The sequence below is a fragment of the Sciurus vulgaris genome (assembly GCF_902686455.1).
Source record: "Sciurus vulgaris genome assembly, chromosome: 2".
In the NCBI taxonomy this organism is placed as follows: domain Eukaryota; kingdom Metazoa; phylum Chordata; class Mammalia; order Rodentia; family Sciuridae; genus Sciurus; species Sciurus vulgaris.
The window spans coordinates 181726283-181739046 of NC_136462.1; the positions used below are offsets into that span (position 1 = coordinate 181726283).

Below are 12764 nucleotides of genomic sequence, written 5' to 3' on the forward strand. Positions count from 1 at the left end.
ATGAGCTCCACTCTATCACTGACCTCCTGGCAACTGTGACTAAAGCATTAAGCTTTCCTGGGTCTTATTTTCACTTGCAAAGGAGGATAGATAATGCTTGCCTCACAGGGTTGTCGTGGAGTCAAGGAGAGGGGGTGTTGAAGAAGCCATGTGAACTATCCAGCTCTGCATGTGCAGTTTTGGTTCACATCATTTTCCTCTCTGTCAGGAATTTAGTCTTAGAACAAGGCCTCCAAGAGAAACTTAATGAGGTAGAGACCACCAAGATTTGAGGTTGCCTTTTATAGAAGCATTCCGTGCCTAAGGATGAACTAAAGGTCCCACAGATTCCACCTCACTCTAAACCTACTGATCCATGCAAATTGCAGGCCCCTTACATGCCAACCACTCTGAACTGGGATTATCAAAAGGAGAAAGACTTGACTTCTGCCCTCAAGAAGGCCCATGACACAGTGGGGGGTACCAAAACTGCATTCTGATAGAAAGCAGAAATGACGGAAGTAATTGGATCAGTAATAGACACAGATGTTGCACTGTGTCTATTAGGAGAAGTGGCAGTCCATTCTGGCTCATGGAGGGGCAAAAGTAAGGAAGTGGTGGCCTTGTGCTACACTTTGAAGGAGGTATTTGGGAGGGAAAGGTACTCCCTGGAATAGGCCTTGAGAAGACATAGGTGGATCTGAGGGACTTCCTGGCAGTTGGAGCAGAGCCCGTCATCACTTCAGGGAGCAAAATGCATGTGAGTTCAAAGGAACCATGGAAGCTATTGAGAGTAGGGCCCCAATGGCGGGCCACCCCAGAGGGGAAGTGAGATGAGAGCCTGAGTCCTGGCTGGGATAGCTTTGTGGCAAACAAGGACTTGAGTTCACCCCTGCCTTCCTTTCCCAGGATGACCTGAGGGATCAGGCCCAGAAGCTGACACAGCGTCTAAGTGATGCTGAGACTGAGAAGAGCCAGATCCACTCCAAGTTGCAGGACCTGCAGAGACAGCTCTCCCAGAGCCAGGAAGGTGAGGTGTGCAGGTGGGCAGGTTTGGAGAGAAGACAGGTGGAAAGCCCAGAAGTGGCAGGAACAGCCTAGCAACCACTCTTTCTATTATTTACCCACTGCTAGGAGATGATATCTAAAGCACATCCAAAGGGGCAATGAGTCCCTTGAACTATTTTGTCTGCTTTGCTTGTTCTTTGAGGGTCATTCTGGAAGAAGGGATCAGGAGGAACAGATTTGGGAAACTGACAGAAGAAGCTGGCAGGATTTACATTTTTCTGTCTCCGTAGGAGTTCTTAAAAAAAAAAAAAAAAATGCTGGAAGCCCAGGACCAGGACATGAGAACATGATAAAATCCTGTTTCTTTTGTTATTTATCCATGTTACTTATTTGTATCATTTCCAACAGTGTCCTCAAAATTAACCTTTAAAGGCAGAAGGATATGGGCTTGTTTGGGGGAAAACAAGGAGAGGGAATCTGGGGGAAATATCTGTGCCACAACTAAGGGTTGGAAAGGGTAATGGCCACTTGGAAAAGGAAGCTCAAGTTTCTGCAGAAGAGAAGAGGAAACTTGGAAGGTGGGTTTTTGCCTTTTTGAGGCCATCTGAGGGCTCTTGGAGATCCACACAAATAGAGCTGATTTCCAGGATACCTTGCAGAAGTGAGGGGCAACCAGCAGAGCCACCCAGGTCTCTAGTAGCCTGTACAAAATCATGTGATTGGGGTTTGGAAAGAACCCCCAATGGGATTTGGATTTGAACCCTGTCTCGAATCCAGTCTTGAGGATCTCTGTGATCAGAATGAAGTTGTGAGCTGGGGAGATAGCTCAGCTGGTAGAGTGCTTACCTTGCAAGCACAAGGCCCTGAGTTCAATCCCCAGTACCACCAAAAAAAAAAAAAAAAAAATGAAATTGTGTTGGGATGATTAACAGGCAAGACTAGGACTGGCAGCAGACAGACAGGAGTCTGGAAGCAGCAGGGAACCTAGACAAATGGGAGCAGCTGGCAGATGGGTGATGTCTTAGGATGCTAAATGTAATTCTCTCCTTGGCCTTCCTCCCCTTTCATTCTGTTCCCCATCCTCCATCTGCCTCTACATTCCTTGGTTCTCTCGCCCCCAAACATGGGCCTCACTTCACTATCTCTGCTTTTCCCAAAGAGAAATTCAAGTGGGAAGGAAAACAGAACTCCCTAGAATCTGAGCTGAGAGAGCTGCATGAAACTGTGGCATCCTTACAGAGTCGCCTCCGGCAAACAGAGCTACAGAGAATGGAAGCCCAGGTAAAGTGGCATTGGTTGGGGGAGGGGGTGTTTCAGGAGTTGTCCCTCAGGGCCCAAGGCCCTAGCTGTCACTCTCCTTTTCCTATGGTCATGTGCCCAGCTTCCTTTTAGTGAGTCTCTCAGTTCCTCCGATTGTCCCTCATGTCCCTGAGGGCCATTATTAAGGTCATAATGAATCCTCCTCTAATTGCCTTTACTGAGTTTAGGTTGAGATTTTTGTCCCTTTCTGTGAAGGACCAGGGTCTGGGATAACTCTGCACCATGCTGTCTCCTTTAGATACAACAGAGCCCTAGTAGGTGGTAGGGATTCCTTTTACAGGATTAGCTTAAGTGTAATCGTTCATTTTTCCCAAGTCTTTATCACTGCTGGTGCCACAAAATAAGAGAAAGGCCAGTGTCTAAATTGTTTTTGTCTCTTGTTTTCCAGAGTGAGCGAGAGTTACTTCAGGCAGCCAAAGAGAACTTAACAGCCCAGGTTGAACATCTGCAAGCATGTGTCACAGAAGCCAGGGCTCAGGCAAGTGCTGCTGGGATCCTGGAAGAAGACCTGAGAACAGCTCGCTCTGCACTGAAACTGAAAAATGAAGAGGTGGAGAGTGAACGGGAGAGAGCCCAGGCTCTACAAGAGCAGGGTGAGCTGAAGATGGCCCAAGGGAAGGCTTTGCAGGAGAATTTGGCTCTGCTGGCCCAGACTCTATCTGAAAGAGAAGGGGAGGTAGAGACTTTACAGGGAGAAATCCAGGAACTGGAGAAGCAACGGGAAATGCAGAAGGCTGCTCTGGAACTGCTATCTCTGGACCTGAAGAAGAGGAACCAAGAGGTGGATCTGCAACAAGAACAGATTCAGGAGCTAGAGAAGTGTAGGTCTGTCTTAGAGCACCTACCCATGGCCGTCCAGGAGCGAGAACAGAAGCTGACTATGCAGAGGGAGCAGATCAAAGAGCTCGAGAAGGATCGGGAGACTCAGAGGAACATCTTGGAGCATCAGCTTCTGGAACTTGAGAAGAAAGCCCAAGTGATTGAATCCCAGAGAGAACAGATTCAGGATCTGAAAAAGCAGTTGATGACACTGGAATGCTTGGCTGTGGAACTAGAGGAAAGCCATCACAAAGTGGAGGGCCAGCAGAAGGTGATCGAGGAACTGGAGAGCCAGAGGGAAATGCAGAGGGTGGCTCTGACCCACCTTACTCTGGACCTGGAAGAAAGAAGTCAGGAGCTGCAGGCTCAAAGCAGTCAGATCCAGGAACTAGAGAACCGCAGCACCCTTCTGGCAAGAGAGCTACAGGAAAGGGACCAGGAGTTAAAGTCCCAGCACCAACAAATAGAGGAGCTGCACAGGCAGAAAGAGCATCTCACTCAGGACCTCGAGAAGAGGGACCAGGAACTGATACTGCAGAAGGAGAGGATTCAGGTTCTGGAAGACCAGAGGATGCTACAGACCAAGATCCTAGAGGAAGACCTAGAACAGATCAAACTGTCCTTGAGAGAGCGTGGCCAGGAGCTGGCCTCTCAGAGGCAGCTGATGCAGGAGCGGGCAGAGGAAGGAAAGAGCCCTAGTAAAGCACAGCGTGGGAGCCTGGAGCACATGAAGCTGATCCTGCGTGATAAGGAGAAGGAGGTGGAATGCCAGCAGGAGCATATTCAGGAACTTCAGGAACACAAGGACCAGCTGGAGCAGCAGCTCCAGGGCCTACACAGGAGGGTGAGTGACACCAGCCTTCTCCTGACCCAGCGAGAGCAGGAGATAGTGATCCTGCAGCAGCACCTTCAGGAAACCAAGGAACAAGGAGAGCTGAAAGAGCAGGCACTTCAGGGTCAACTGGAAGAGGCCCAAAGAGCCCTGGCCCAGAGGGACCAAGATCTTGAGGCCCTGCGGCAAGAACGGCAGCAGGCTCAGGCCCAGGAGGAGGAAAAGGTAAGTGCCCTCCAGACTGCTCTGCAGCAGGCTCATGTGACACTGAAGGAGCGCCAGGGAGAGCTGGAGGAACACAGGGAGCAGGTGCGAAGGCTCCAGGAAGAGCTGGCGGTGGAGGGACGGCAGGTTCAGGCACTGGAGGAGGTATTGGGAGACCTGAGAGCCGAGTCTCGGGAGCAGGAGAAGGCTCTGCTGGCCCTTCAGCAACAATGTGCTGAGCAGGCACAGGAGCACGAAGCAGAGGCCAGGGCCCTGCAGGACAGTTGGCTGCAGGCAGAGGCCACACTCAAGAAGCGGGATCAGGAACTAGAGGCTCTGCTGGCAGAAAGCCAGTCTTCCAGGCATCAGGAGGCTGCTGCACTGGACCAGGCAGAGGCTCTGCGGGAGGCCCTCAGTGAAGCCCAGGCTGCCCTGAAGGAGAAAGAGCAGAATCTCCTTGAGCAGGCAGAATTGAGCTGTGGTCTGGAGGCCAGCACTGCCACCTTGCAAGCTGCACTGGACACCTCTCAGGCACATGCCCAGCAGCTGGAAGAGACACTGAGAATGCGAGAAGGTGAGATTCGGGACCAGGATCTTCGACACCAGGAGGATGTGAGGCAACTTCAGCAGGCACTTGCCCAGAGGGATGAAGAGCTGAGGCAGCAGAAGGAACTGAGGCAGCTGCTGGAGAAGTCTCTGGCACAAAGCAGTCGAGAGAATGGGACCCAAGAGAAGCAGAGTCTGGGGCAAGAAGAAGTGCAGAGCCTTTGTGAGAATCTAAGGGAACTACAGCTGATTCTAGCCCAGAAGGAAGAGGAGATTCAGGAGTTGAGGGAAGCCCAGCAAAGGAAGAATCTGGAGGCCTCTCCCCCCAGCCACAAAGCCTCCCCAGTGGATGAGCCATCTCCAAAATTGAATTCTTTAGGACCTGTGCTACAGCAGGACTTGGAGCGACTGCAGGTGGTCCTGAGGCAGACAGAGGCCAGGGAGATTGAGTGGAGGGAGAAGGCCCGGGACTTGGCGCTGTCCCTGGCTCAGAGCAAGGCCAGCATCAATAGTCTGCAGGAGGTAGCCATGCTTCTACAAGCTTCTGTCCTGGAACGGGAATCTCAACAGCAGAGGTTGCAGGTAAGTGCTTCAGGGGAACTGAGGGTCAGAGACAGAACCTGTCCATCTGAGCTCAAGAACTGCCTGTCACCCTGGGTCTCATGGCACTCAGAAGATATAGAAAGCTGAGATGGTGAGCACTTCAATATGTACTAGTCTGTGAGACTCGCAGTCTCTGCCTTCAGGACTAGTAAATAAACAACTGTGCTTAATGCCTCATGAGGGAGCTCGTGCTCCAGGAAGACTGGAGGATGCCCATGCTTTCCTTCAAGTGGGTCCCAACAGGCTTCCTGCTAAAAGTGGTGTTTAAGATTAGATCCAAAGGGACCAGTCAGGAACTAGCCAAGCACAGGTGGGGGCGGGGCTTTCAGAGGAAGAGGAAAAAGGAGGGGAGAGAACATGGAGGTTTGAGTTGCCTAGAACTTAAGAGGGGCTGTTGGCAAGAGAAGAGAGGACAGCAGAGACCTCAGCATTCAGGTCTTGGAAGTCATGCCAAGGACCTGGGTCACTAGTGGGAAGCAGCTGAAGGACAGGAAAATGACACCATCAGAGATATAGTTCCGGAAGATCTCTCAGGCTGTCATGTGCAGTAACAGCAGACCTGGGAGACCAGCTAGAAGACTAGTAGAAGTCCAGGGGAGCAGTGGAGACCAAGACAGTGTGAGTGGAGGCTTGTGCGTGATCTGAGAGGCTCACAGGTCTTCTGACAGTTGATTGACCAGGAGGTGGGAGGAGTAAAGGACAGGAAAAAGTGAAAGGCAACTCTAGGTTTTCTTCCCAGTAAGATGAAGACAAGCAGGTTTGAGAAAGAGGAGGAACATTTCAGTTTGAGATTGGAGTGAGGAGGACCTGTGGGATATGCAAAAAGAGCTATCCAGAGGGCAGCTCAGTGAAGTGGTCTGAAGTTGAGAGCAAGACTGGGCTAGGGATGGAGACTTTAGAGTCATCAGCAGTTAGGAATGAGTAGGTAGAACGTTAAATGACAAAGGAAGTGGGTTTCAAATAGGACTATGGGGCATAACATTTAACCTTAGGGTCAAATGTCATGCCTTAAGTCATCTTTGTAGCCCTAGCACTGAGCACAAAACCTGCACAGAGTAAGCAATTAGGAAAGCCAGACTGACAGCTGAACCTAGAGGGACATTGTTGCTTTTGCCAAGAGAAATTCAGTCCATTTTTCCAGGGAAATTCACTCTATATCCTCATCCCTTAACTAAGCCCTGGAGAACCCCCTCACTCATCTCAAACACACAGTCCTACAAGGACTTGCCTTTCAGGAACTCAGAAAATTCTGGTTTTGTAAAAGGATAATATATAGGGAAGAAATTAGATTTATGAACTTTGGAGACAAGTTCCTGCAATACAGGTGAAATACCATTCAATTCATTGACTCTGTGACCCTGGGTAAGTGCCTTCACTTTTCTGACTCTGGGATTTCTCATCAATAAGATAAGGAATTAAAAAAAAAAAAAAAAGACAAGAATGATAGTATGAAGTGAAACAATACATACAAGTACTTGGGAAAAAACAGTGGAATTTTGTTTTTGTTTTTATTTATTTATTTTGGTTGTAGACAGACACAATACCTTTGTTTTTTATTTATTTATTTTTTCGTGGTGCTGAGGATGGAACCCAGTGCCTCACTTGTGCTAGGCAAGCACTCTGCCACTGAGCCACAACTCCAGCCCCCTTCCTTCTTTTTATACTGAGATTTGAACCCAAGGATGCTTTACCACTGAGCTACATCCTCAGCCATTTTTATTTTGAAGCAGGTTCTTGCTAATTTGCTGAGGCTGGCCTAGAACTTGGAATCATCCTTCCTCAGCCTCCTGAGTCACTGGGATTACAGGCATGCACCACCATGCCCAGCAGTAGTGCACAGTTTCTCTTTCACTACCCTAAAAAGGAGGAGCTGTTAGCTCATTTTAGAGTTGAAAAATGACCATCAGGTTAAATTTTCCAAAATCATACAACTGGCCAAGGTGGATTAGAAATGACAGTCTGACTCTAGAGCTCAGTCTATTGACTTCAGGGTCAGCTCTCCCTCTCAACTACAGCCTGTGCCACTCATGTATGCTCATTTCCTCTTGTGTATCTTCCTCCTTGACTTATTTTTGAAACACTGAGAACCTAGAAACTGTCTAGTATTAGGTTTCCAATTCCCCATTTATCCAAAGGGATTTAACCTCAAGGGTTTGATCCCTGTTTCATAGAGCATGTAGTCATTTTATATATGAGGAATTTTGGCTTTGAATGAGCTCATATTTTGACCTGAGTCTTACAGCCAGTAAGTGGTGACATCACATCCAGCTCTGTGTGACTCTAGGAGTTCTTGCTCTTTCCAGAACACATCCATGCCCCAAATTGTTGCTTGGCTTTATGGGAGACCTAAAATAAGATGGGGGCTCTGGTCCTAGCTCACTTGCAAGCTTTCCAGGACTTCTTGGGAAGATCCTTCTTCACTCTGTTTTCTCCATCTGGAAAATGAAGGATCTAGTCTAGAATCACTAGAGGCTCCAGGATAACTGAGACTGTATCCTAGTGAGGAAATCAAACTGGTTGGATGAGATTGGAAAGTGGAGTGGGTCTGGATATGAGGTAGGCATGGTGTGATTTTGTCCCACACTTCCATATCCCAGGAAGAGCTGGAGCTTACCAGACAGGCTCTGGAGGAGGAGCGATTACACAGCCCACACTCTACCAGCAGAGTGGGGCAGAATCCCAGAGCAGAGCAGAGTGAACGGCCGGGAGAGGTAAGCTGGGGCTGGTAGAAACAGATGCTAAAGAGGGAGCTGCTGTCAGGCTATTCCTCTTCCTTGGAAATCGGGTCCCTAAAACCCAGACCTGCTAAATTGGTACATTTGCTCGCCGTCTGTTCCCCCGCCTGTCTGTGGGGCTGCTCAGGCAAGATTTCCAGACCTTCCCCACAGGTCTCAGGAATGGAGGCTGAGCCTAATCCTGGAATGCAGCAGCAGCAGTCATGGAGACAAAGACTTGAACACCTGCAGCAAGCAGTGGCCCGACTGGAAATTGATCGGAGCAGGCTGCAGCGCCACAATATCCAGCTGCGGACCACCTTGGAGCAGGTCAGTGACTTCTTTCCTCAGCTCCTTCCTCTGGGGTCAGCTACTTCTCTTGCAGGTCCCAGAGTAAAGGTTGGTAAACTACAGCCTGTGAGCCAAACCTAGCACACCACCTGCTTCTGAAATAGTTTTATTGGGACACAATCATGCATTGTCTGTGGCTCCTTGCCCACTACATCAGAGGAGCTGAATAGTAATTTCAGAACTGGAATGGCCCACAAAGTCTAAAATCCCACAGAAAAAGTCTGCTGACCTTTGAGCCGAAGGCCTTTGAAGTAGCCTCCCTCTTCTGCCTCAGGAGCGCTCGTTACACTCGGGGCTGCCCTAGCACGTGCTTTCCCCAGCTCGGGAGTCTCACTGTCCATGGTTGCTCTCCATTTACACTCACCCCTGCACATGCTCTGGCCCCAAACCAAGACCTGATTTGACATTCACATCTTGGCAGGTGGAGCGAGAACGGAGGAAACTGAAGAGGGATTCCATGCGCACATCCCGGGCAGGGACCCTGGAGATCAGTGAAGCTGTGGCCTCATCACCCACACAGAAGGTGCACCTATTTTCCTCACCCGCACCCTCAGCACCACAAACTCAGCCCTTGAGTATCCCAGGCCATCCTCAGTTGGGGAGACAGCCACTCTGGCCAATTCAGAGAGCCCCTCCTTACTGGTTCTGCCATACTTGGCACAACTCAGGCCATCCTGACCTGAGAAGGTGGCCCAACAGCAGTAGGGGGGGCAGGGGGGAAGGCACATCTAGTGACCCTGCATTCTGACATTCTGAGGAGCTCAGATCTGCCCACTCCCAGGCTCAGTAGGAGCAGAGCTCACTGGGCTACAGTCACTGTGGCACAGGGATGTTGTTTGGTACTTACCAATCCCCAACATGCCTGGTAGCTTGAACACAGCTTAGACCTCCTTGCAGTACAAGGTTAAGATCTATAGTACTTGCTAGGAACAGAGTCACTCTTTTGGATAAGGTGTTTGGGGAAGAACCCCCCTGAACTCTCACTCTTTAGCTGAGGTATTCCCATCACTAGACCCAACCTTGTAGCCTGGCAAGGAGGGACTGTTTCTTCTTCTTTTTTTTTTTTTTTTTTTTTTTTTTTTTTTTTTGCGGTACTGGGGATCGAACTCAAGGCCTTGTGATTGCGAGGCAAGCACTCCACCAGCTGAGCTATCTCCCCAGCCCAGAGGGACTGTTTCTGGTGAGCATCTCTAGCTCTCCCAGCACTGGCCACCATGTCTGTCGTCTTCTTTTCATCCTTAGCTCACAGCAAAGAGCTGGCACAAAGGAGATGCTTGGCATACTTTTGTTAAATAAAAGTGCCTTAAAGAAGTAGGTGCTGAGCCTTTCCAACATCAGGTCTCTGGGCATTGTCCCTTATGCTGCTGTGGGGCCCACCTGGGTCTCTCTTTGCCCTGGGACATGGTACCCCATAGTGATTTAGTCTGAGTTTAGGCACTTCTGGCCCACAGCCCTTGCTCAGGCCCCAGGACTGTGATGAGGTAGCCAAAGGATACCTGTAGAAACCCCACAGTGAGAATGTCTATTCCAGCAGGATTGGTATGTGTCTTCCTTAGGATGGAAGAGGAGGACAGAGGGCCTCCCTAGATGCCAAGTACCTGGCTGACCTGCAGAAAGAGGTATGTTCTAGAAAAATCCGTTTTTATAAGTCACACACTTTAGGTGACAAGGTTTCAGTGTCTACTGTGTGCTTGGCCTTTTGTGTACTTCCAGCAGGGAGAGGAGAAGTAGTTTCTGCCTTCAGAGAACTTCAGTCTCCATGGGAGGCAAGAGGAGCCCTGCCCCAATTCCACCTGCCATGTGGCACAGGGTGGGAATAGAATAGAAAGCATATTCCAGGCCCATCTCCCTTTTCATACTTGGAAAGAAAAAGGAAAGGAAGAGGCCTGAGAAGCAAAGATTCTAAAACAAGACTAGAGTGAGCAAAACATGCTGGCCTCCTTTGCCTAAGCTGCACCCTTGCAGGCTGGACCATTGCCAGCCACCAGGCCAGGGAGTCTTGTGCTCAGGTCAAGCCAAGGCCCACTCTTTCTCTCAATGCCCAGGAATAATAAGAAATATGGAATTTTGATTTCTGAGCCTGTATCAGAAGTCAGTGGTTGTTACTGGTAAGGCCTGACTCTAGCTACACTCCAGCTGTTACTTTTTTTTTCTCTCAGTGCTGGAGATTGAACCCAGGGCCTTGTGCTTGTGAGGCAGGCACTCTACCAACTGAGCTATATCCCCAGCCCTCCAGCTGTTACTTTGAACTCTGTTAAACTCATACAAAGCAAGCCTGAGACACGGCCCTAGCAGAGTGAGACACAAAGGCACCTCTGGGTTGTAGTGTTTAAGGGGGCACTAACTTTTGACCTGGAGCACCTCTTTAGATTTGCACCCTAGATCCCATTGGCCTCACCCTAATCCTGGACTGCCCTGAGATCCCTGTAGCTTCATCTCCTGGCTTCACTCATTGTACCCATCTGAAAAATGAAGGATTAGCCAGTGATTCTCAACCATGGCTGCATATTAGAACTACCTAGGGCATTTTGAAAAATTACCAATACCTGGCCCCACTCCAATCTAATTAAGTCAACCTATTTCTTAAAATCTTCCAGAAGACCTGGCCCACGCCTATAATCCCAGCAACTCAGGAGGCTGAGGCAGGACGATTGCAAGTTCAAGGCCAGCCTCGGCAACCTAGTGAGGCCCTAATCAATTTAATGAGGACCTGTCTCAAAAAATAAGAAGGGCTGAGGCTGTAGCTCAGTGGTAAAGTACCCCTGGGTTCAATCCCCAGTACCAAAAAGAAAAAAAAAAAAAAAAGAAAAGAAAACCTTCCAAAAGGGATATGATGGGACATTCTGCAGTATGAAAATGTTTCATGTTTTTGGGATAGTGGTTATATGTAGGTGTATTCATTATTAGAGGCATCCAAATGTACATTTTAAATCAGTAAAGCTGATTTAAATTCAGGAAAGCTGAGGAGCAGTTTTGTTGTTTTGAAGCTCTCTATTTGTATCATCAGGGCAGCCAGGGTTGTGAATCACTGGATTCTCTGAGCTCTTTCCCCAGACACCCCAAAGCCTGATTCTGAGGTTCAGTGCTAGGCCACCAGCCACACAGTACAGAGCAGAAGAGATGGACAGCTGCAGGACCCTCAACTGCTCTCCCTCTTGGTTTTCCTGCCCACCAGGTGGCCCTGCTACGAGCCCAGCTGGCCTTGGAGCGGAAGCAGAGGCAGGACTACATCGCTCGCTCTGTGCAGACCAGCCGTGAGCTAGCAGGCCTGCACCACAGCTTGTCGCACTCTCTTCTTGCTGTGGCCCAGGCCCCTGAGGCCACTGTCCTGGAGGCTGAGACCCGCAAGCTGGACGAGTCCCTGACCCAAAGTCTGACATCCCCAGGACCACTCCTGCTACAACCAAGCCCCAGCATTACCCATGCCACCCCCAGGTAGCAACCATAGCCAGGGCAGGATACAGGCCAGCTTGGTGGCATATGGACTGATGAGCATAGTGGCAGCTACAAATTTGCCAAAGGAAAGGTCTTCTCTGTTATCCGTCTGGGAGTCCCAGATTAGCTGACATTCCTAGGAAGAAGATGAGACCGGCAAGACTGGAGAGGGCCCCAGCTTACAAGGGAATGAGGCAGTCACATTTGTCTGATACCTTAGACTCACCTGAGGAGTGCCTTGTCCTGGCCAAGGGGCAGCTACTGGCTTACAGCTGGAAGAAACCAGAACAGCGCACACTAGGTCTTCAACAGTGACAGCAGTGTGCAGGTGTTCTCATCCGGGCTATGAGCATTCTATGCATTAAGTGCAGGGAGATGTGGCTTCCCTCTTGTCTGGAATTTATTTTCCCAGCACCTCACCTTCTCCCTTACCTTCTTCAGTAAACCCAGACTCTGCATTTATCCTCTGCTGCTGTCTCCACTTGCATAACTGGGCGGCAGCAGCACATCAAGGGAATTTAGAAAGCATTTGATGATTCCTGCAGGCAACATGAACTTCCTGCATGTCATACTCTCTAATCAGGGTTATGTACCCAAGACATATTCCCTGTCCACAGAGAGCCTGGAGTCCAGTTAATAAGATCAGACTAACACTTGTTAACAACTCAGAGGCAGCTCTGTGTGCTGACCAGAAATACACAAGGGACTGAGGGAGGGAGGCACGAACTGGCCCTTCAGGAGAGGTCAGGAGATGGGGTACTGCTAAGCTTAACGGTGAGAAGACTGGTCTGTCTATAGCAGAGGGTGGGGGCCAAGTTTGGAGAAGGGTAGATTATGGAGGGCTTCCACTTCCAACTCATGGACAATGAGGAACCCCCAAATGTTCTTGACTTAAAACAACTTCTGGGTTTCAAAAACGCTGGGCCGATAAACTCAGATTCTCTAGAGCTGAG

At 49.5% G+C, this 12764-nt stretch overlaps 1 protein-coding gene across 10 annotated transcripts in view; it reads left to right on the forward strand.

Annotated features, from left to right (window-relative positions):
* The window catches only part of CEP250 (centrosomal protein 250), a 45650-nt gene extending 33372 nt beyond the window's left edge, over nt 1–12278 (forward strand). For 8 of the 10 annotated variants that reach the window (XM_079128087.1, XM_079128086.1, XM_079128084.1 and 5 more), the window contains 8 exons: nt 889–1009; nt 2147–2268; nt 2696–5290; nt 7909–8022; nt 8200–8355; nt 8798–8899; nt 9933–9995; nt 11552–12278. In XM_079128087.1, coding sequence (XP_078984213.1) covers nt 889–1009; nt 2147–2268; nt 2696–5290; nt 7909–8022; nt 8200–8355; nt 8798–8899; nt 9933–9995; nt 11552–11815 — 3537 coding nt within the window. In that variant the 3' untranslated portion in view covers nt 11816–12278. Of the gene's footprint in view, nt 1–888; nt 1010–2146; nt 2269–2695; nt 5291–7908; nt 8023–8186; nt 8356–8797; nt 8900–9932; nt 9996–11551 lie in introns of those variants that run through there. The other 2 variants (XM_079128088.1, XM_079128092.1) reach the window with 2 other exon arrangements.
* The last annotated feature ends 486 nt before the right edge of the window (nt 12279–12764 follow it).